The sequence below is a fragment of the Mastigoproctus giganteus genome, chromosome 3, assembly GCF_048544385.1.
Source record: "Mastigoproctus giganteus isolate SK-2022 chromosome 3, ASM4854438v1, whole genome shotgun sequence".
Lineage (NCBI taxonomy): Eukaryota > Metazoa > Arthropoda > Arachnida > Uropygi > Thelyphonidae > Mastigoproctus > Mastigoproctus giganteus.
This window is the reverse complement of record NC_143577.1, coordinates 183,935,063-183,957,756: the sequence shown is the minus strand read 5'-3', so window position 1 is coordinate 183,957,756 and position 22,694 is coordinate 183,935,063. Positions and strand designations below refer to the sequence as shown.

The 22,694-nt window shown below is 35.2% G+C and overlaps 1 protein-coding gene across 2 annotated transcripts in view; it reads left to right on the top strand.

The window, feature by feature from the left end:
* The window catches only part of LOC150088456 (hypoxia-inducible factor 1-alpha-like), a 433,924-nt gene that overhangs the window by 104,573 nt on the left and 306,657 nt on the right, over positions 1 to 22,694 (top strand). For both annotated transcript variants that reach the window (XM_090369521.1, XM_090369520.1), the window contains exons 2-4: positions 7,313 to 7,506; positions 15,313 to 15,452; positions 19,286 to 19,474. In XM_090369521.1, the coding sequence (XP_090225647.1) occupies positions 7,313 to 7,506; positions 15,313 to 15,452; positions 19,286 to 19,474 (523 nt within the window). The remainder of the gene's footprint in view (positions 1 to 7,312; positions 7,507 to 15,312; positions 15,453 to 19,285; positions 19,475 to 22,694) is intronic.

Here is a 22,694-nt window from a genome sequence, read left to right as displayed (position 1 = left end):
TTATAACTTTGTTATACAGGGTGATTCAGGAGGAACAATAAATATTTTGGGAGGTTATAGTATCGATTATTCTGAATAAAAAAGTTCGTATAAACATGTGTCCAATTCTCAAGGATACGGAGATACAGCTGTTTGAAACTGCCGCGCACAAAGCCATTATGAGAGGTATTAAAGAACGATAAATGACTTAGTTTGTATTTATTGACTTTTTGAATGATACAAAATATAAATAATTCACAATTTTTTTACAGTTCACAATAAATGTTCGAAAATCCCACCGCCAACCTCAATGCACTTTAAAACACTTGTAGTAATATGACGTGTTGTTCTTCTGAGATCTTGGCGTTCCTTTATGAAGTTAGCAGTATCCAAAATGCGAGCGAGTAATTCGTCTCTTGTATTCACCTTTTCATCCATCCCCCATAAACAAAACAAAAAAAAAAAAAAAGCTAACGGAGTGTGGTCGTGGAGACCTTGGTGGCCAATGAACGGGATCACCGCGGCCGATCCATCGTTCAGGGAAAGTTCGATTTAGATTTTGTATCACCAGACGGGTACGATGTGCAGGAGTTCCGTCATGCTGAAAGTACATACCAATCCTTGTAGTCAAGGGAACATTCCCCAATAGTAGTGGAAGTTTGTTTTGCAGAAATTCTAGGTAAATGTGCTCTGTACGACTATTTTGTAACACAACAGATTCAACTGATTGTAGATAATACCGCACCACACATTTACTGAGAAACGATGTTGAATTTGTTTCTACAGTGGCATGTGAATTTTCGTCTTACCACCCATGAGAATTATGGGTGTTGTTGATACAGTCACGGGTGAAAGTAGCTTCATCGCTGAACAGTATTAATGGAATTAATCGGCGATTAGCGTTTACCCACCGACAAAATTCCAATCGTTGAGCGTCGTCTCCTGGTTGAAGGTGTTTCACCCGCCGATGTGAAATGGATACAAGCTGTAACGTTCGCCATACTCTCGTCTATGGAACACCGATACGCGTAGAAATTCTTCGTGTGCTAATAGTAGTGTGCTACGTTCTACCGACTGAAGAATGTGTTCTATTTCATCCACGTATTGTTCATTTGCACGTTCAGAAGAAATATGAGCTCTGGGAACTGTACCAGTCTCATGCAGTTTGGTGTAAACTCTTTTGAATCCGGTATTTGCGGTTAGGAAACCGTCGACGGTATTCTCTTCAGGCAGCAGTAGTTACCACTACAAAAATCGTAGACAAACACCATATCAGCATGTGCGAAGATGTGCGGCATTCTTAACAACATTTCTAACACCAAACAGCGTCAGGTTATATCTGCTTCTTGGTCACATCTGATTCAGGGAGCTGTGCGCGCCAGTTTCAAACAGCTGTATCTCCGTATCCGTTGATAATTGGACGCATGTTTATATGAACTTTTTTACTCAAAATAATCGATACTATAACCTCCAAAAATATTTAATGTTCCTCCTGAATCGTCCTGTATATATCAAAAGTAACATTAATTAAATACAATAGAAACTGAAAAATTGGATGTTTTTGAATATTCCTTCGTGAGTGTAGAGAGAGAGAATAAGCTAGCATAAAAAAAAAAAAAAAAAACCCCGTTAAGTGCAGAATTTATGTATTATGTTCCATTAATAATTTCCAAACACCAATTTATTTCTTAGAGCGTGTGTCATTATTGCTATGTAACGTACAAAATCATTAATTTTTTTCAGACATATGTACTAGTTTACATTACAGTACTTAAAAATGCATTAGCATATAGTTAAGGAGATTCACTACCAGTGCGACAAACTTGCAGGAGGTGTAGGGGAAACAAAGACGAATCGGAATCACATAGCATTGCAGGATCCGAAATGCCCTCGGCATGCGGTAGAGGACATTGAACGGGAGGTTGTGTGAACAGCGATCCCGCTGGAAGTCAGCATTTGTGAACCGGTTCCCGAGACAGTAGGATGGACGACTATTCAAACGTTGAACTTGACGACATGCACCTCGCGTAGGGAGCTGTGGACTGTAACGGACGCGCTGCTCAGCACTTGTACCAGGAACGTTTCCAGCACAGGCGTGCTCCCCATCATACGATTTTCGCACGTATGCACAGAAGGTTACGTGAGACTGGTTGTTTCACGAGAGGTACCACGAATCGAGAGCGAACGACGAGGACGCCAGACAATGAGGAGAATGTCCTACATCTTGCAGAAGGCAATCCGAGTAAGAGTACTCGAGCGATAGGCCAACGATTGGGTATTTCCCAATCCACTGTATGGAGGATACTGTCAACAAACCAAATCAGTTCATACCATCTGCAACGTGTCCAATCATTGGAGCCTGTGGATTATCCACTCCGGAGGACTTTTGCTATTTGGTTTCTTCAACAGAAACGGTTCACAAATGCTGACTTTCAGTGGGATCGCTGTTCATGCGACCTCCCATTCAACGTCCTCTACCACATGACAAAAGCATTTCGGACCCTGCAATGCTATGTGATTCCGATTTGTCTTTGTGCCCCCTACACCTCCTGCAAGTTTGTCGCACTGGTAGTGAATCACCCTGTATATTGCACTATTTATACTTAATATTAAAAAGATATTGGGCAATCGCAACGTACATACTGAATGTAGCATTTGAACCCACAAATTTTATTTCTTAGGCAAGTACTTTACCCACTGAACAAAATTGGGCAATATTGGGTTAACATTTCGGCTTAATTTTGGTGACTGTCGTTTTGAGGAGATTATAGGGATCAGAGTTACTGAATTATCTAATAAAAATAACAGATTGTCCCTGAATACTTAGTCTATGTGCATAACCTTAAAAGAGGAAGTGGGGAGGACCTGGATTTGTCAAAAATTTCGCATGTGATCTTCCCGAGGATGCCAGATTTATGAGGTTTTACTGCAGAGCATAATTCTTGTTCTTTTGGGGTAGTGTGATTGAAAAATTTGTCATTCACAGATTATTGACATCACAGTATGTGTCATTATCGCATATGTCACACACTAGTTGCATCACTTTTTTCATGTCACTTCTTCCCAGCAATGTCCCAGTGTTCTGCTGTTTGAAAATATGGTAAGCCTTCATCTTCATCACAGTTCCAACCTAAGTCAAAGCCAGAGGCATATTGCTAAAAAAAAAATATTACCGGAATGTTCGTTCACCAGAAGACTATATGATAACGCCACATTAACTGTACAGTAACTGAATCAGGCTTCAGACTCACGGTTCATAGAACAACCAGTTCTAGCGTTCAGCTCATGGCAAATCAAAATGCAGCTTTCGCACGCATCACAGTATATCTCATTCGTTGGATCTCTTTATCTAGCACTTCTTACTTTAGTAAGAAACATTCAAGTTTCATTGCGAAATTTATATTTTTGTTTTTAAAGAAATCTATTAATATATATTTTTAGTAGCAATGGGTAAAATAGATATTTCTCCCTCCCCTTTGATTATGCCATTGTTTCATAATATTAGGTGTATAAATTTAATGATTTTCTATTATGACATTTAGTAAAAGTACCGGAATGTCTGGTTCCGGCCTGAATACGCCACAGGTCATTCCCAGATCTTGACATCTATCATTCTCTTCCACTCAGTGCCCTTTGTTTCCACATCTTCTCTAATCTGATCTCTCCACCTCTTCTTATCCATTTTCATCTCAAACATTCTTCTCGGTAATCTGTCCAAGTTCATTCTCTTCATGTGTACAATGGTAACCTATATAATTTTAAGCACGGGACATGGTTCTTTCATTTCTCCATAGCATAGAATAGTGAAAATTAAAATTTCCATTTCATTTTGAGGCAAAATATATAATGTTGTTTATGCCCCCCCCCCTTAAGGATGTGCATAACTTACGCAACTATTTATCTTGTATTGTGTACCGCAATGCTTTGAATTACGTTTTTGATAAGGTTCTAAACTAAAAATTATAAATTGATACACGTATCACACAAGAAGTCCTTTGTAGTAGTTTTTCTTAATAATAACACTTAAAAAGTAAATTTTTAATTACGAATAAGTCTAAAAAAATTAAGGATTGATTTCATCCCTGTCCCAACACGATCATCTTTGAGTCAAAAATGTTGAAAAGGTGAGTATTAAATCTCATAAGGTTCATGTTTCATGTTGCAGTCTGATGTAACAGGCATTACTTTTGTACCGAGTTATATATATTTTTATTCCTTAAGTTTTTAGAAAAAGAACAGTTCTTTGCATTGTAAGATTCATACTTCCGAGACGAGGGCATCTACCACTGGTGGCAGTGTGCACTTCGTATAGCTGGTACGTGGTCAACTTCCGTTGGTCAGTTTTTGGCCTAATTTTGGCTTCATCCTGAACTGTTGCCTATGGGCAGCAATTCAGGAGGCTACAATTTTTTTATTTTTTTTTTTTTTTGACATTGCTTTCTAAGTGGTTGACATTTATCAGTATTCTCTCTATCGAATGAACTCCTCTGACCGTGTGGTCGTTTCAGAGTATCATCATCATCATGAACTTGGTCCGGATTAGGTCTTTTAAGACCTGTTCCGTTGTAGCTCTGGTTTTGATCTCGCCATCGTTGTCTTGGTCGACCCACATCTCTCTTGCCTGTAGGTTTGTAGTTAAAGGCTAATTTTGGGATCCGGTCTAGGTTCATTCTTTCTATGTGGCCGATCCATTTTTCCTGATACCATTTTATGTCATTTACAATGTTATCTACTTTTAATTTCTCGTGGATATCTATATTTCTTTGGTGGTCTAGTCTTGTAAAGCCTAATAACGGTCTTAAAAATTTCATTTGTGCTGCTTCTAGTTTGTGTGCATCTTTCTTATTTATGACCCAAGTCTCACAGCTGTAGAAGAGGGCTGGTTTTGAAGCGATGTTGTGCAGTCGTAATTTTGTTTCGGTTGTCATTTGTTTTCTGAAGTGGCGTTTAATCATTCCATTCATTTTATTATATTTTTGTAGTTTAGTGTGGATGTCTTTCCCTTCATTTGATATTAGATTTCCCAAATAGGTGAAGTCAGATATTTGTTCTATTATTTTATCATCAATAACAATTTTGACTCTTTGTATGTTCTTTCTACATAATCCCATTGATTTTGTTTTTAAGGTGGAGATTTTCACCTCGTACTTTTTTACCTATTTTATTAAGTTCATTTGCTGCTATCTTTAGTTCATCTTCGGATTTTGTGATTATAACTTGATCATCAGCATATAATATAGTTTGGATTTTATTCCTGTTGTTCAACTGTATTCCGTTATTAATTGTTTGTTTCCATTTTTTAAGAATTTTATTGATGTAGATATTAAATAAATTTGGTGATAGTCCACATCCTTGCTTCACTCCTTTATTGGTGTTAATTGGGTCTGATAGTTGGCCATTAGAATATTTTATAGACTTTTGAATTTTTATATAGGCTTTGGATCGCTTTCCGGAGTTGGGTTGGGATATTTTCTTCATGAAGAATCTGCCAAAGTTTTTCCCGGTTTACATTGCCATATGCTTTTTCATAATTGATAAAGAGCAGAAATGTTGGTAGATTGAATTGTCTTCTTTTCTCCAAAATTTGTTGTAGTGAGAAAATGGCATCTATTGTGCTTCTCCCTTTTCTGAACCCACATTGTTCTTCTTCTAAGAATTGTTCACTGTGTTTATTAAGTTTATTCTTTAGTATATTAGAGTATAGCTTTGCAGCAGTTAACAGCAGTGTTATCCCTCTGTAGTTGTTAGGGTTATTTCTGGAGCCTTTTTTGTGTAAATTGATTACTATTCTTGTTTCCCAATCTTTGGGTATCTGTTGATTATGCCATATGATGTTAAATAATTTTAGTAGTGCGTTTTTTAGTAAGATGCCTCCATATTTAAATAGTTCTACATTCAAATTGTCTATGCCTGGGCTTTTTTGGTTTTTTTTATTTTTGTAATACAGTATTAACTCTAGTTCTTCCATTGTTATACTTTCTTCATCTTTGGTTATCACGGATTCATCTTCCACTTCCCTAATGCCTGGGTTATACCATAGTTTGGAATAGTGTTGCTTCCATTCTGCTTGGGAGATGGAGTTGGTTTTTATTTGATCATTTGTGTCTAGTTGTAATTTCTTAAAAATTTTAAAACCTCTTCTCTGTGGGCCCGTGATATCACGTTCTAAATATTTAACAAATTTATCCCAGTTATCTCGTCGGATGACTGGGATAAATTTGTTTCAGAGTATAAACCAAAAATTTTATTTATATGCAGTAGTCAAAAGGTGGATTTAAGGACCTGATTTGATCTGTTGTTTAATGTCTAATGTGACCACACATGTTTACGCTAATAATGCACGCTTCATGCCTATGTAATTTTTAGATACTGATGATTAAAAAAAAAAAACTTTTTTTTCGATCCCTGTTAAAATTCATTATTTTTGTGGATTTGACATTGCTGAAGTCAAATATGGCAACCATATTGCTGTAACCCCCACCAATTTTAAGAGAGAAGGAATTAAAGTCAAAAACTACGTTTCTAGTAAAAAGAGATTTCATATATTTTAAGAAAATGTTACGTACAGTGCTAAATACTGTATTGAACATGGGATTAACCCTATTCTATTTACAAAAATGTTTACCTGATAACAAAACACTTATTTTGTTGTTTTTTGCCTTTATCCCTTGGTGTCTCCCATACAAAGATACCAACAGTAGTCTGCCAGCATATTTGGACTCCATTTTCCCTGGTATCTTTTTTCTATTTGATAAATATGTAAAACCTTTCACAGTGTTCATCGGAGACTGCTCACAAGTTTTCAGGAAAAAGTCTGAATAGGAATGTCGGAAACGAAGCTTTAACGACATGTTGCAACCTAACTCTCTGTTCTCTAAAATTAGCTCATCCACAATTTCGTTGTAATTTTGTGTTTTCTCATTGCCTAAAAATTTCTGTCAGATGTTTTCGAATGCCTTCCAGGCTCTTGTTTCTATAGCATTTTTAATTTTTTTTTTTTGCAAATTCCTCATCTTGGAATAGCAGTTTTATTTGAGAACCCACAAAAATATCCTTGTTGTGGGTATGTTGTAGGTTTAAATACCATCCATTCATACAGGTTCACCTCCTAACTTTTACCTCATCTACAACACTGCATCATTAATTGAACTATTCTCAAATTTGTGATTAATATGTACTGCTTTACTACTGAATGTACAAAATGATTTTCAACTTATAATTTTGTTTAAAATAGTGAATGAGAAGTAAAAATTTTATTCTATTCTTTTTTCTTTCTTTCTCATTACTTCATTATTTAAAACTTAAGTCATAAATATTTTATATTCATTTCTAGGAACTCTGAAAAAAGAAAGGAAAAATCTCGTGATGCAGCCAGATGTCGCCGTGGGAAAGAAACAGAAATATTTTTTCAGTTGGCTAATCAATTGCCTCTTCCTGCCAGTATGACTTCACAGTTGGATAAAGCTTCTATCATGAGATTAGCTATTGGTTACTTAAAAATTTGTCAGTTGCTAAATCCATTCAGTTGTAAGTATAGGATGTTTGTTGAATCCAAATTTTTCAGCCGATAATTAAATGGAATTAGCATTATTGTTATTTTGTAATATGTACACTACTTGTCCACATTATTAGTACTGATGAGGAAATATGTTCCATTGGAACATATTTAGGAAGAAGATTAATGAAATCATATAATGTGACACTTTTGTAAGAAACCTCAATAGAGTTGTGTGTTGGGGGAGGGCTACCACTGCCCATGTTCTGTTCATTAGTGAGAATGGGATCTTGCCAGCTTCTAATCATGTAAAATTAGAATACCAAAAAGGGACAAGTGTGGCCCCTCTACATGTATTCTTTTTGGATGTTTGGGATGACCAAATACAGTATGTGTAACTTGGAAGGATCACTGAGCTGAATTTTCATCAGTCAACACAGTTGACTGATTCATTCATTGAAAACCACACTGTATGACATTGATTTCAGAACTTAACCAGAAAATATGGTAGCTGCAGTTGTGAGGATTGAAATGAGTGAGGTCAGGATATTGTCTGATTTTGTTTAGTACTATTCCAAAGTGATGGTATAGTTCATATATGAGATTCACTTACTTTTTTACTAACATTACAGACCTCCTGTGCAAGGAATATTTTCATGGTATATCCTTAGTCCCTGAAACCACTGGTTAGCAACAAGGTGGTTTATTACTAGAGCAACATTTTCAGTGCAACTAGTTGCCACATCAAATATGTGAATAGTTTGAGGAATGCTGTGGGGGATTTTACATATCTGCTCTGGCCAGCAGTCTTCAGATCTCAATCCAAGCATCTGTGAGATGCTTGGATTGAGATCTGAAGCAACTAGTAAACAACACTTCATGAAATGAAGTGTTGTTTACTAGTTGCATTTCTGCAGTACTTGTAATCAAGCCAAAACAATCTTATTTATATGTGTCCAGGGTGGAGGTAAGATTATCCAAAACACTAAAGTGTCTGGATGCCATTTTAGGAGAACTAAAAACCAGAGCCTCTGGGGAAGTTTCTCAATCAAGGCCACCATTCAGCATGGTGCTTACCTTCAGCATATTGGAATACATGATATGGAATATTTCTATGCTGATTTGTGTACATGTATGTCATCCCTCTACACACGTAAGTTTCAGTTAGCAGTACTGTTTTTTTTTTTTAGGATGGTGAAAACAAGACAGGTATTAGAACGTACAGGCCGGACCAAGGTATTTGCGCCCGGGAAGAAAGATTTTTTTCGGTGCCCTTTACTAAGGATATATATATATTTTTTTCCCCTCTTTGTTCTTCTGTGTTTTGTATCCCTTAAAGAAAGGCACCCTGGGCAAGGGCCATGCTAGCCCATACCTTAATCTGGCACTGAGAACATATTAGGTTTAAATTAGGCACTGCTGCTTAAATCACAATGCTTAATGAATGTTACCTTTTTGTATGTATGTATGTTGACCACTTTTGGAGATTATGCCAAATGATTTGTCTGCTGATTTATGAAGTGTCTTCTGTTCCCCCCCCCCCCCTTAGTGCATACTGCAATCCGTTATTTGTGTTTTTCCATCTAACAAAAAACACAGTTTTAATAGGTGGCAATGAAAATAGTTTTGAAAATCAGAGGAGGGATATCTATAATTTCCTGAATTCCAGGAAATTCAGATCCAGAAATTAATGAACTTGAATTGAGTAATACATAACTAGATGTGAAGATATTGTATCAATAAAAAAATTAATGAATAAATAAATTTTTTATCCATAATTTTATTAAATTCTCATTTGATTTTTTTACAGTTTTACTCTGTTTGGTAATCAAGTTGAAATAAGATAAAATTAATATTCAAAAGTGCCTATGTGCAAAATTTTAATTTTTACAAAATTTAATTTCACAAAGAAATGCTCTCTATTGAGTCCACCACCATCAGAAAACTCTCTAGCAGAGTCGCACCAATTCAAAAAACTTGTACATTAAAAGGGTAAGCAAGAGAATGATGTGGCTGCAGCCATGCAGCCACATCATTCTCTTGCATTTGAGACATTTATGTTGAAGCTCTAAATTCAAGGAAATATCAGTGGTTGCTCTAGAAGCTCAGATCTGGTGGCCAGTTTATCCACTGAAATGTGTCCAGACAGGCTGTACAATTATATTGGGACCTGCAGGTCTTGCTGTAATTGCTGGAGAACTTGCCTGGAAACTTAGTTTGATCCATTCCACCTTTAATCACCACTTGCAACTGCTGGGAAAAGTGTCAAAAACTTGTGGGAAAGTTCTATACATCACCAGGCAATCTTAGAGATCAGGTAAACATTTGCACCTCACTATATTCTTTTGAACTTTAAACAATCATTTTTGAATTGACTCATTACTGGAAACAAAAATAGGGTGCCTTATAACAATGGATTAGTGCTGGAGAATTTGCTGCACCACAGCCGATATGTGGTTTTCACTCCAGGAAGGATTTGCTATACATTTGGTGGGATATTCAGGGTGTGGATAACTTTTAATTGCTGCAGCCCAGTAAGGCCATTGCAGTCAATGTCTACTGCCAGCAACTCTAAACCTTTTTAGCATTGCATTGCAAGAAAAAGTCTTCCCTTGACCAATTACAAGGTTATTGTTTCATTAGGGCAACAAGTCAGGTGTGTGTAAAATGGAGTAGAAAATATGGGTGTATGTATATATTTCTAGGTGTGGAAAATATTCTGAATGTACATTTGCAATATTTTTCACACCTAGCACCATCAGACTACCGTCTATTCAGAAGTCTGTAATACTATTTTGGTGGAAAATAACATAGGCTTCAATGCTGTCAAAATTGTCCTGTCTGCATTCTTTGTTTCAAATGAATTTTATAAATGTATTCTAATGCTATGGGAAAGTGGCAGAAAGGCACAAAAAATGGAGGAAAACATGTATATTATTTCAGTGGTTGCTCTTGAGGAAAATATATACAGTGAATTTCTGTTATGTACAGGTAGGGCAATCACCTCAGTTTGTACATAACTAAAAGCTAACTAAAGTTTGCAAATACCCATAGCTTGAGGCCTTGTCCTAAATTTGCATGAGATTTAAATCTGTACTGGGTTATCAAATCTTTCTCTTACACTGCCTCCCTACCTACTGATTCAGTATGAAATAGTGTTGAAATGAGTAACGGTATGCATTTCAAATGAACAGCAACGTACTTTCTCCTTTTTGGAGCAGTGCTGTTTATTTGAGATGCTAGTGCAATACCAACTTGTACCAAAATGCCTCTACCACATGCAATGTATTTAGTAGCAAAATTTAGTTTGCTTGCAGTTGCACAGTACTGTTCTGTGCTGTCATAGCATTGAGTCTTTTCCCTAAATTTACTTGAGGAAAATATATACAGTGAATTCCTGTTATGACATTCCCACTTTTAGCACTATCGTGCTTTTCATTAATGGTGTTTTTTTTCTGGTTCCATGATCATTCTGTGAGGTGGGGGAAGGGGTCCTGTTTATATCACTCTTTTTGAAGCATTTCCTTTTGAAAGTGCTTTAATGGGAGTTTACTGTACGTGATTGAAACTTCATTCAATTCAGTTGTATTTTTATATTGAAGGGAAGATTTGACATTACTTGTCGGATGATATTCTATTTACCAACTGGTACAGTCTTTTAATACCTTTTTTCAGAACCTCTAGATCGATGCTGTTCAACTTTTTGACTGGCTAGGCACCTTTTTTATATTTTTAAGAAGTTAGAGGGTTCCACCAAAAGAGGGAGGGGAAACCATATTAAATATTTATCACACACACACACACACACACACACACACACAAATGATGCTTCACTTAAAGGACCCTGGAGTTTATCTTACTTATTTTTTTTGTTTAGTCTATTTCTTTTCTGGACTTTTTTTTTTTTTTTTTTTTGTGTGTGTGTGTGTGTTGTATTTGAGTTGAAATATTTGAAGAAAAAGAATGCAACAAACATAACAGTTGTATGTGATGCCCCTCTTCAGTATATACATTTAGATTTAGCTGCTGGCTATATGATGATAGTTTGTGCCACTTCTTGTACTACAACCATTGTGGTTGGTTTGTTTTTTATTCAAATAAAGTCAGTTTATGTTTGTTTTACGATTTCACCAATAATGCTTTTAGACTAAATGAAGGATGGGGAACAACTTTATTATTGAGAATAAAACAGTTTATTATGCAAAATTTAAAACAGTAAACTCTGAATGATAATACTTAGTCTAGTTTTAATATCAAATTCAAAAATATCACCTGACACAACAAAAGCAGTCCATCCATACAACAAACAGACTAAACCCAAAAGGATGATGGACTCCCCCCACCCCCCAGAAAATTTGTGTGTGTGTGCATCTCTTTCTTTCTGCACAACCACTATATATATATATATATATATATATATATAGTGGTTGCTCAAGTGAGGGAAAATTTAAATGCTTAAAACATTTAAGTTTATCAGGATGATTAATTTCTACACATATTCTAGTATTTTTTCAAACTGCTGATTTTCAGACAAGGCAGATTAGTTTGTGGGGATCACATTAGACAGCCCTGCTCTAGACTGTCAGGTTGTCATTGTACTAATCCAGGCAGAGGTAAAAGTATAAATTCTAGTCTGCCCCAGGAGCCTAGAATTTGTAATTTTGCTACAAAGGATGAACTGTTGGATCCTCCCCATTTGGTGGTAGATAGTGGTGTGTAAAGTGTATTGATGTCTAATGGCACCAGGGGTTCTCCCCATCTCCACTTTGTTTTCATTGTTGATGTACCAATTCGCTGGGAAGGCAGAGATTTAAAAGCGTGTGAATTTTGTATATGTGTAGTGTTGTGTATAGTTGTTCATTTGGCCATTTAGCCACTGGACCCCTGCTGAAGCCCGTTGCCCACACTTGGCCCTGTGGAGGCAGACCAGGTACACAGTAGTATGAAGGTTCTCTGGCAGGACCTGTCACCTAGTTTCCTGAGATTTCAGCGGCTAGGGCCTATGTAAAAAAAAAAAAAAAAAAAGATAAAAGATAATGTAACACGTGGCGATTTTCGGAGTAAGACACTAAAGAGATTATTAGAGGCCAAAAGGGCATGTGTGACTTGATTTGAACAATTAAAATTTTGGTAGTGTGGGGCATACGCCATGATGTTTAGTCAAGTGGGGGAAAAACTGAAGGTGGCAGGGGGGGGTCATAAATGTGGGGTCAATAGGGAAGACAACCCCAGAGAAGGTCAGTGGGGAATGCCCATGCCCTACCAGGAGAAAAAGAGGAGGTGGGCAAAGGGGAGAGGAAACAGCAGAGCTGTTCCCTCTCTCCCCACCCAGGAAGAGGAGTAAAAGCACTGTGCAAGTGAGCACACAGGAGTAGGATCGCCTTATGGCACCAACAGCATAGCTGTGTGTAGTCGCAGTAGTTGAAGTGTCCAAGCCGCAAAAGTTCGTCATTCCTGGGACAGTCCCATCCCGTCCAGTTGTTAGCATATCCACTTATGTGTGTGTGCGATGCACAAGTACCCACTTAAGCATTGCACAAGTGGGTACTTGTGCATCGCCCACACATCATTGTCCTAAGAGTCTGTGAGGTCCCTCCTTATTGAAGTTTCTTATATACAGTAGTTGTTTTGTGCTGGAGGGAAAAGCAGTTCCTACACAAGTTTCTCCTTATTATTGTGGTTCCCTGCGAACAGCAACTTGTGTTCTGTGCCGTGTAAACAACTCCTGCGTGAATTTGGTTAGTGCCTTGTACTCTTCGCATGAATCTAGTAGGTGCAACTCGAGATGTCTTGGGTTACTGTCATAAGTCTGCAGCATAAGTCTTCATAGTTGGTACATTCATACATTACGTGTGTCCAGATTTCTGGCTCCCCACAGGAGAAACATGGGTCCTCTAGGATTCTGAAAGATGCTAATTTCGCATTGAATGCTCCATGACCTGTCAGCAAATAGGTTGTGAAGAGGCTGGGTTGAAACCAGGGTGGGGGACTTGCTGTACACCCTGTCTATGGTGGGCAGAAATTTCTTTGTAATTTCGCCTTTGGTTGTGGCAATCCATCGGTCCTGCCATATCTGCTGTAAGTGCCTTTGTAGTCTGATTTTTTTCTTCTTTCTCATAGTGGCATGGTACTTTTGCTACTAAATCCAGAGACTGCCCAGTGTTATTTTTAGTATTAGTAAGGCCAAATGATGCAAGGAAGCAATTTTTTCTTCATCAGTGAATAAAATAAATTAGAATATTCATAATTTTCAGTTTTCACAAGGTATTCAATTCTGCTTTGACTTTAGGCCAGACTCACAGCTTCTATCACATTGGGAGAAACTTATTCCAAGATCCCATGGAATTCACCAATGGCCAGTAGGTTCAACAACCTACTGGATGGCTCCTCCGTGGGCAGGAGCAGTAAGGCGTAGCACACGCTTCTTGATTAGACCGGGGTTTGAGCCCCTGACCACTAAATACGGAAGATGCGGAAAGGTCAGGGATTGACGACCGCATATTCCCGGAGCAATATGGCCTTAGCTGCTAATGTTCCAAATAACTAACATAACATAATTTACTGGACAACCTAAGGCGAATTTCATGACATCCAATCTTCTGTTATTACCTGAGATTTTTATATTTGTATCTTCTGGTTCTTGTCTCACTTATAATGGAGAATAGACTTTCCTCATTCATTTTATTAACCCATTCAGCACTTTATACATCTTAGTCAGATCTCTTAATGTCTATTTGTCAAACTTTTGCATTCCACATGTTCCAAGCTATCTGTCACATGTGCATTGATTTGCACTCACCACTAATCTGGTTACCCCTTTTCATGCAATTGGCTACCCACTTAATAAAATCAGAAAGCATACCATAAGATGGGACATTGTCAGTGGATCAGAATCAGAATTTGTGGAATCCATATTGTTGATCACTAAAAAGATGGAAGATTTCAATATAGTGCAAGAGTGGGTGGTTGTTGGATTTCTCTGTCATTTCAGTTCTTAAACTTGTGGAAAACTTTGGTTTCTTCTTTATTGGCTAACTCTCATTTTGCTGATAAAGTGTCAGTCTAAGTACATATTTGATACTTTGTCATGTAAGCATATTATCCAGGCCACTGTTTTAGTGATCAGAAGTGACGCCAGGTCTATTGGCGCCCTGTGCAAGATTTTTTGGTGTGCCCTTTTCCACTTGAAATTTACAGCAAATCAGTGAATTTTTGGGGCATTTTGCACCCCTTAAATTTTGGTGCCCTGTTTGGGGGAACTATGCGATCGTGCCTTAAGCCAGCCCTATTAGTTATACTGGCACCTTCCCTGCAATTCTGCATTCAGATTTGGTTGTTAGGTTGTCTCACTTTATGAATGTATTATGAATGATTGCCCAGATATCTGCATTCAGCTTATATACTTTGCCATGCCATGCCATAAATATCACACTGGTGTAGAACAGTACATTCAGCTCTCCTTGGGCCACTATATGTCTGCTCAAACACACTATAACTCACTCACTCCAGAAGCAACTCTAACATCTGGTATATATATCTGATAAAGATATTGGCATATTTTACAAAATTTGAATTGTAGCACATCTTGCTGTATGAAAGATAAAAACATGAAAGTTGGATTGAAATTTTCTAAATTTCCTTAATATTCATGGAGGAGTGACAAATGATTATTAGTGAATTTTTATTATTGAAAAAACTTTCTGAAACAATGTTACAAAAATTAAAGTTTGCAGTTTCATTAGATGTCGTAGTTAAGATCTTATGAAACATATTTGAAATTTCGTGTATGTGCTTAATTCACAAATTTTATTATTATTTTTATGTTATTTTTGTAACAGCTGTGATACGGAGCTTGGTTTCCAGTTCATTTGATTCTTCATATCTGAAAACATTAGAAGGCTTCTTATTAGTCTTATCAAAAGAAGGTGATATGGTTTACATATCAGAAAATGTAAACAGATATTTAGGTTTGAGTCAAGTAAGTTTGTATTTTTTTAACCCTTTTGTGACATCATTATACTTGTACATTTTTCATTAATTTCTTTATATTGATCATTGTATTTGCATTGTCTGGAAAACCAAAATACAAATATAGGAAGCAAAGGTTTTATCAGTATCTCCCACTGGGATGAAACCAAAATTTAATATATACGTAATATTAAATATACGTAAACCTCCCTGTTTATTTAAAATTAAGTACTTCTATAAAAATAAGTACATTATTCTATAAGAATACACTTATAATTCCAAATTATCCACCAAGTAATTAACCCAGCAAAACTGGGTTAATTACTTGGTATAGAGATTACAGAAACGGGTATGTATAATACATTCCTCTAGTATGGCTATATGTCTGCTCAAAGCTACTAAGGGAGTAGCAGAGATATGGCTGTGAGGAAAAGTGTTAATTTTCATTTATTTTCACAGACTTTTGCCAATTTCTCCAGCTTTCTTTAAAATTTCATTAATTTTGTTGTTTTTATATGTATCTTCTATTTTATATGTGAGGCTATCCATACCAGGGCTAGGTTTAAATATAACTAGCAGGTTGGTTGGGGTCACTACAAACCTGATGCTCCCAAGTAGTACAACAATTTAAAAACATAAATGTATAAATAAAGTGTGTGTGTGTGTATATATATATATATATATATATATATATATGTATATGTATATTATAATTAATATGATAGATAAAAGTAAAGATGGCAGTTCGAAACTCCGGAAAGCTTAAAAAATTACATCAAAACGTCAAAAGAAAGTTACGATAGCTTACATCAGATAAAGGCGGGAAAAATTTGCTATAAACAGTACTCCGAAACGGGGAAGAAAATATGTTCTTCCCCGTTTCAGAGTACTGTTTTTAGCAAATTTTTCCCGCCTTTATCTGATGTAAGCTATCGTAACTTTCTTTTGACGTTTTGATGTAATTTTTTAAGCTTTCCGGAGTTTCGAACTGCCATCTTTACTTTTATCTATCATATTAATTATAATATACATATATTTACATTTGCATCCGTTGCTGCTGCTTTGCGCGCTTCGGTGCATTTGCCATATCCAGTTTATTTAACTCTCTGATGTTTTCTGTTTTTACTCTTTAATACAATATATATATATATATATATATATATATAATAAAAGAATAATATTAAGAAGCTAAGTAATCAGAGTTTGGAGAGTGCAAAAATGAAGATAGTGTTGATTATGGATCAGGGATGCTGCATTAGCAAAACGTACCCTACAGCCATAATGTGTATACGTATATTATGAAGAAAGTGTAAAGAAGGTTTTGTTTAATCATATTGAATCTACGGTATACACCAGAAGTTAATTCTATGAAATGGATAAGGCGTGTAGTAATATATGGTAGGATAACCAGGTAAGAGACGAAAAAGGAACAGATAGTTGGTAAGAAATTAAAATAAGAAATGAAAATGAAAAGATGACCAGAAAGGTTACATTTCAATGTTTTTCGCTGAAATTGTGAAAAATACTGCATTGTAATCTTTCTGGTCACATTTTAATTTCTTATTTTAATTTCTTACCAACTATCTGTTCCTTTTTCGTCTCTTACCTGGTTATCCTACCATAGATTCAATATGATTAAACAAAACCTTCTTTACACTTTTCTTCATTTTATATATATATATATAATTGTGTGTGTGTGTGTTCTCAACATTCTGAAATCTCTTTCCCAAGGAAAGAGGATGAAGTCTGCTGGTGCTAGATTGGGAGAATAGAGGGGATTGTTAATCTGTACAATGGCATGTTCTTATCAACGGGTGCAGAATGGGCAGGAGCACTGTCATGAACCAAGAATGTTGTTTTTCTCTTGAAATTGCAGGCTCACCTGGGAAATGCACTTCAATAGTCTTCGAAGAACTTTATCTGATGATTAACCAGTGATTGAAAATTTCAGATTTTTAATCATTAATTAATGGTTAACATGTTAACATTAGTGGTTAATATGGGAACATTATCTTTGTTATATCGTGGCATAATATAACATACATATAACATTATTTATGTTATATCTGTAGTTTATCTGACCAAGAAATTTTTTCAGTATTACGCACATTCTAAACAAGATAAACTGACTTTTAAATTGGCTTAGTAAGTTAACTTAACTTATCTGTCTGTTATGTGTCATTTTGAACTGTTTTAAGTGACTTTGTTTATGTAAACTATATTTCTGTATAGTCCATAAATACCAATGACAAAATTAGCTAAAGTAATAATTTTTAATAAAAGGCATTTTACCATGTGAAATATTTAATTAATTTTTTGGTATGGAAAGATAAATTATTACAATTTGAATCAAACAGTCCTAACATCTAAATAACTTGGTTATGTTTGTATTTATGTATTGAAGTCTGAAACTTAGCCAAATTTTATACTGAAGAATAGTAATGAATGCAGGGATAAGCAATTTAATAATAAACACACTATGCTGCATTGTTTTTCATAATTTAGATTAATTTAATATTTTAAAAATATATTTGGAGGTCTCCAAAAATATATTTTGGAGACCTCCTCCTTCCTTGATAAAATATATAATAGTTAAAATATTAATAATATTGGGTGTCAAGGCACTATATGTTCTTCCTAAGAACACAATGTTTAAAAATTACCTTTGGATCTCTTGTCATGTAACATGAACCAGAGTCCTGTCCTGTTGTCGCTAGAGTTCTATCCTACCTGTGACAGCTGAACAGTAGTGGAATTCTAGTTCATCACGTCACAATCACAGAATAAGAGGCCCCAAGATTCCCCACAAGCCCTTATGTTCTTAGGAAGATGAAGTTCCTTCATTTTGTAATGTTTTTATTATTGAATTATAGTTTATTTCATAGGGGAAGGAAGTGGCAAAGACCTCAAAAAAAAAAAAAAACTTGAAACATTAGATTAATTTAAATTTTGAAAAAATAATGTAGTGTAATGTGTTTTTTATTAAATTGTTTATCCCTGCATTGACCATTATTCTTGACATACTTAGACATATTTTAGTTGACTTTACAGACCAATACACATTTTATCACTTGTAACCATCTGACTGAGCCTTATACACTCAGTCAAATTTTATCTGACAATGACAATGTATCAGCTGTTTTAAAATTTTTACAGTGTATTAATTTGCTACCTTTTTTTTAATTTTATATAACCTTTTGACAAGGTAACCTCTTTCAAAGGCTACTAGAATTTATTTTTAACATTCTGTAATCTTGTCTTGGTACATAATAGCCTTTATGTTGCTAATGTGCCAATAAAATCATAAACCTAAATCTCTTTTTGCATTAGCTCTTCATCCTTTTGTAGTCTTATTTACAATTCATGTTTATTGAGTGACATTGTTTTCAAATATATCATTTTGAAATTACCACAATTTCAAAATGTTTATCAGGTAAGTCTTTTAACACTTTGTTGCATTTCATCAGATTTTTTTTTTTTTTTTTTTTTTTTTTTAATGATACTGTAGCTATTAGTTTGAAAATAGTGAGAATTGTTCCTTAAGAAAATTATATTTTCTTAATAAAAGTTTTCTGCATTATGCCCATTGATAATGTTCTGTTACTTAATGATCTAACAGAAAAAAAGTTTCGATATGCATTATAACTTTGAAATTAACAAAAAAATCTTTTTAAAAAGTCTCATTAGAATTTGTTATTATAATTGTTAAAGCCTTTTATTCAATTTTCAAAAATAGTTTGCTTGATTTTACACACACACACACACACACACACACACACACTGTATTTTTTCACTTGCATCATATAAACAGTAGTTATCTAACAAATTTAACATATTTTACAGATTGACCTTATGGGACATAGCATATTTGAGTATAGTCATCCTTGTGATCATGAAGAGATTGAAGAAATGCTTCTCTTTAAAAGTAGTCAATCTGCCAAACTGCCATCACCAAGATCCTTTTTTATTAGAATGAAATGTACTCTTACCAGTAAAGGACGTAATGTAAATCTTAAGTCTGCAGCCTTCAAAGTTAGTATATACATTATTTGTTCCATAATGTTAGTATCTTTTTATATTTTTATCTTTCTATTAGGAAGTTAATGGTTATTAGAGGTTTTGCTGCAAGTAGAATGGGCCTTCAATATACATTGTCTTCCTGAACTGTTGTTTCTCATATTTGTCCACTTCTAACACCAATATTGTGCCTAATACTATTTCATATTTTATAGTATTGTAAAACAACACTACATATATTTGAGCACGATATGTTTTATCTGTCATATTGTCATCTGCTTCATGTGTCATGAGTATTAAGTCCAATCACTCAGCAACTTCAGTCTACCAGGAACAGTCCTGTGAGAAGTTCTCAAGTTTCTTGCCTCCTGATTTTGTATCTTAGTTACTTCTTTTGCAATAATCTCAGTGCCTTTTATCTGTGAAATGAAATGAGAAAGCTAAGAAGCTAAGAGTAGTCCCTATATTCCTTATTTTGGAACAAAATTGAGAATATTGCTCCATTTGAAGCTGGCAAACAAGCAGTTGATATCAAACATGATTGCAGAATGCCACCTACAGTAGCAAGGCCAATCATAGCCGACAAATAAATATATAAAGTTGTTGAAAAATTATCAGTGCCTAACACAATTAAATGTTTGAGAACCAGAGAAAGTATTTTGTTGAAATTGAGGTATTATTGATTTGATCAGCAAGCTAAGCTTGCTGATCAAAAGGGGGATCTAAGTTAATGTGAATTTGAATTTTGATAAAGCAGACAGCCAAAATCTCCAGAAATTTCCAGACAAATGAATAAAATTGCATTAAGAATTTTCCAGAGGTTAGGGCTGGTTTGATAAATTTAAATTGATTGGTGAGATCACATTTGGAATATTGAGTTCATCTGGAGACTGCATTATAAGAAAGATATTAAGTTTCATAAAGTTCAAAGATAAATAGCTTGTCTGATAAGAATAGCAAAGAAACATCAGTATCAGGAGAGACTATTTGTAGTCCTTCCTGATGATGTGGGGGATACCGAGTTGGGAAAGATAGTCATAATTTGGTGTGGGGAGGAGAATATCTGATTGAGGTGTATAAGGCACTGAGAGAGAAATGGCAAAATGAACTAACTGCTGTAGAATTTTAACATTGAAATGAGAGACAGAAACTTGGTGGAAAACTAATAGAATGAGCCTCAAAGTTTACATTTGGCCAGTGTGTTGTGGACAGTTGGAATAAATTTCCTCCCTCAGTGGTTAGTGATGGGAGTGTTGTGAAATTGAAGGATTGTCTGGATTAGCACCTTTTGAGGATGGGAAGGGTGAAAAGAGTATTATTATAGAAAAGGTATAGTTTTATGGATGTCCCCCTTTCCCTTTACCGATGCTAATTCATTTGGTTGTGAGTCAGGAAGTTACATCATTGAGTTTGCATAAATTATTAAGGGGTTCAGATATGTTCCTAAATAAGTTTTAAACATCAATGAGATGGGACAGAAGGTAATCCAAGAAAACTTGGATTACAAGAGCCTTGTATCCAAGAGTGGTTCTGCAGTCATTTTTATCTTTCAGTAAAGACCTTAGCAAGAACAACTTGGCAGAAAAGGAATTGTGGATTGTCAGTATGCTCTGGGTCACCCAGAGATCACCTTGATGAGATGGTGGAGATGGAATGAAGAAGTCCAGCTTGTTTCCACCAACAAGGAATTGACGTACACCAGATATAGCCACTACTGTAGTAGTAGCTATATCTAGTGTAAGAAGAAGGTGATTAGAATATGTTGAGAATGGGGGATCTCAGAAATCATTTAGTACTTAATTCAAATGTGGATTAAGATAGAGATTGATACTGAATAACTGGATAAATTGGGCATTTTGATGAACCATGCAGTTCCATTATTATAAGTGTGGCTTATAATGAGTATAATGAGAAGTGCTTTATAACAAGCAGTATTGATGTACCATCACTTTAATAATTTTAGCAAGAGAGAAATTGTACGGTTATAACAAGTGAAAATAATAACTATAATGGATGTTTTAAACTGTAGTAATAATACTTTTTTTTTTTTCCATAAAGTTTTGTCAGTGTGCTTATTTGGAGAAGTGAAAGTTCAAATACTGTCAAGCAAATGTTATTAGAAGAATGTTTGAGGGTCTCTTCATTTGTGGCTATAAGTTAGATGATCTCAGGTGGAGGGAGTAGGATTTTCTTCATGAAGTAGTCCAGGTTTTTCAGTTTGTACAATATGAAAATGAGCCTGAAGACACAACTCATTTTGGTGGATGCAAAAAAGTTCACTTCCTCTTTGCATAATTTAGACATTCTGATACTAAATGCCATTTTTCAAGTGAACCCAATTTTGGGAACATTCCTGCAGTTTGGGTGCCACTTAAGTACCAAATTAAATACCCTGTAATGATAATTTTACCGAATGACTTTATGTATCTAAAATAAATCTGCATTTTGTAATAAAATACTCTTTTTTATAAAAAATAAATAAAAACAAATTAAAAGGTAACTGTAGAACTAAACTGTTAGTAGTCTCTCATTATGATCCTAACAAGACAATTCACTTATTTGTTTATTCTTTTTTTTTTTTTTTCTCATAGTATTCATTGTTGAAAATGTAGAGTTATAGGTGGGTCACTTTAGAAGTTTCTTGTATGTGATCATTAAACACGCAGATCATTCCAGTGATCGGGGATGCTGCATTGGAGTTCTGACACAGTGTAAGTTCCAATATATAACAACTGTGGCGTCTCCGTGGGCAGGAGCAGCAGTGCATAGCACACGCTTCTTGATTAGACTGGGATTCAAGCCCGTGACCACCAAATAAGGAGGATGCGGAAAGGTCAGGGAATGACCACCGCATATCCCTGTAGCAATATAGCCTTAATTGCTAATGCTCCTAAAAACCAAATAACAACTGTACATAATATGTATCATTAATAATATCATAGTATGGTCAATCACCAGTCCCTGACAGAGCACCTGGACTTTGTACATTTTTTCCATGTGAGATGAGAAACTGTCACTTGGAATTTTGTACCTTTTAGTTTTGGGTAAAATTAATGCATCCATGACTGACCTTTTGTTTCAGTTCTTAATTTCATCTTAAGTAATCTATCAATTCTTTCCACTAACTCAGAGAATATTAACCTTCTTTTGTTAATGTATCACTTAAAAAAAAATTTAGAACGTTGCTGTACCACCACAATAATAAATCAAATTATATCATTGTTTTTATTTATTT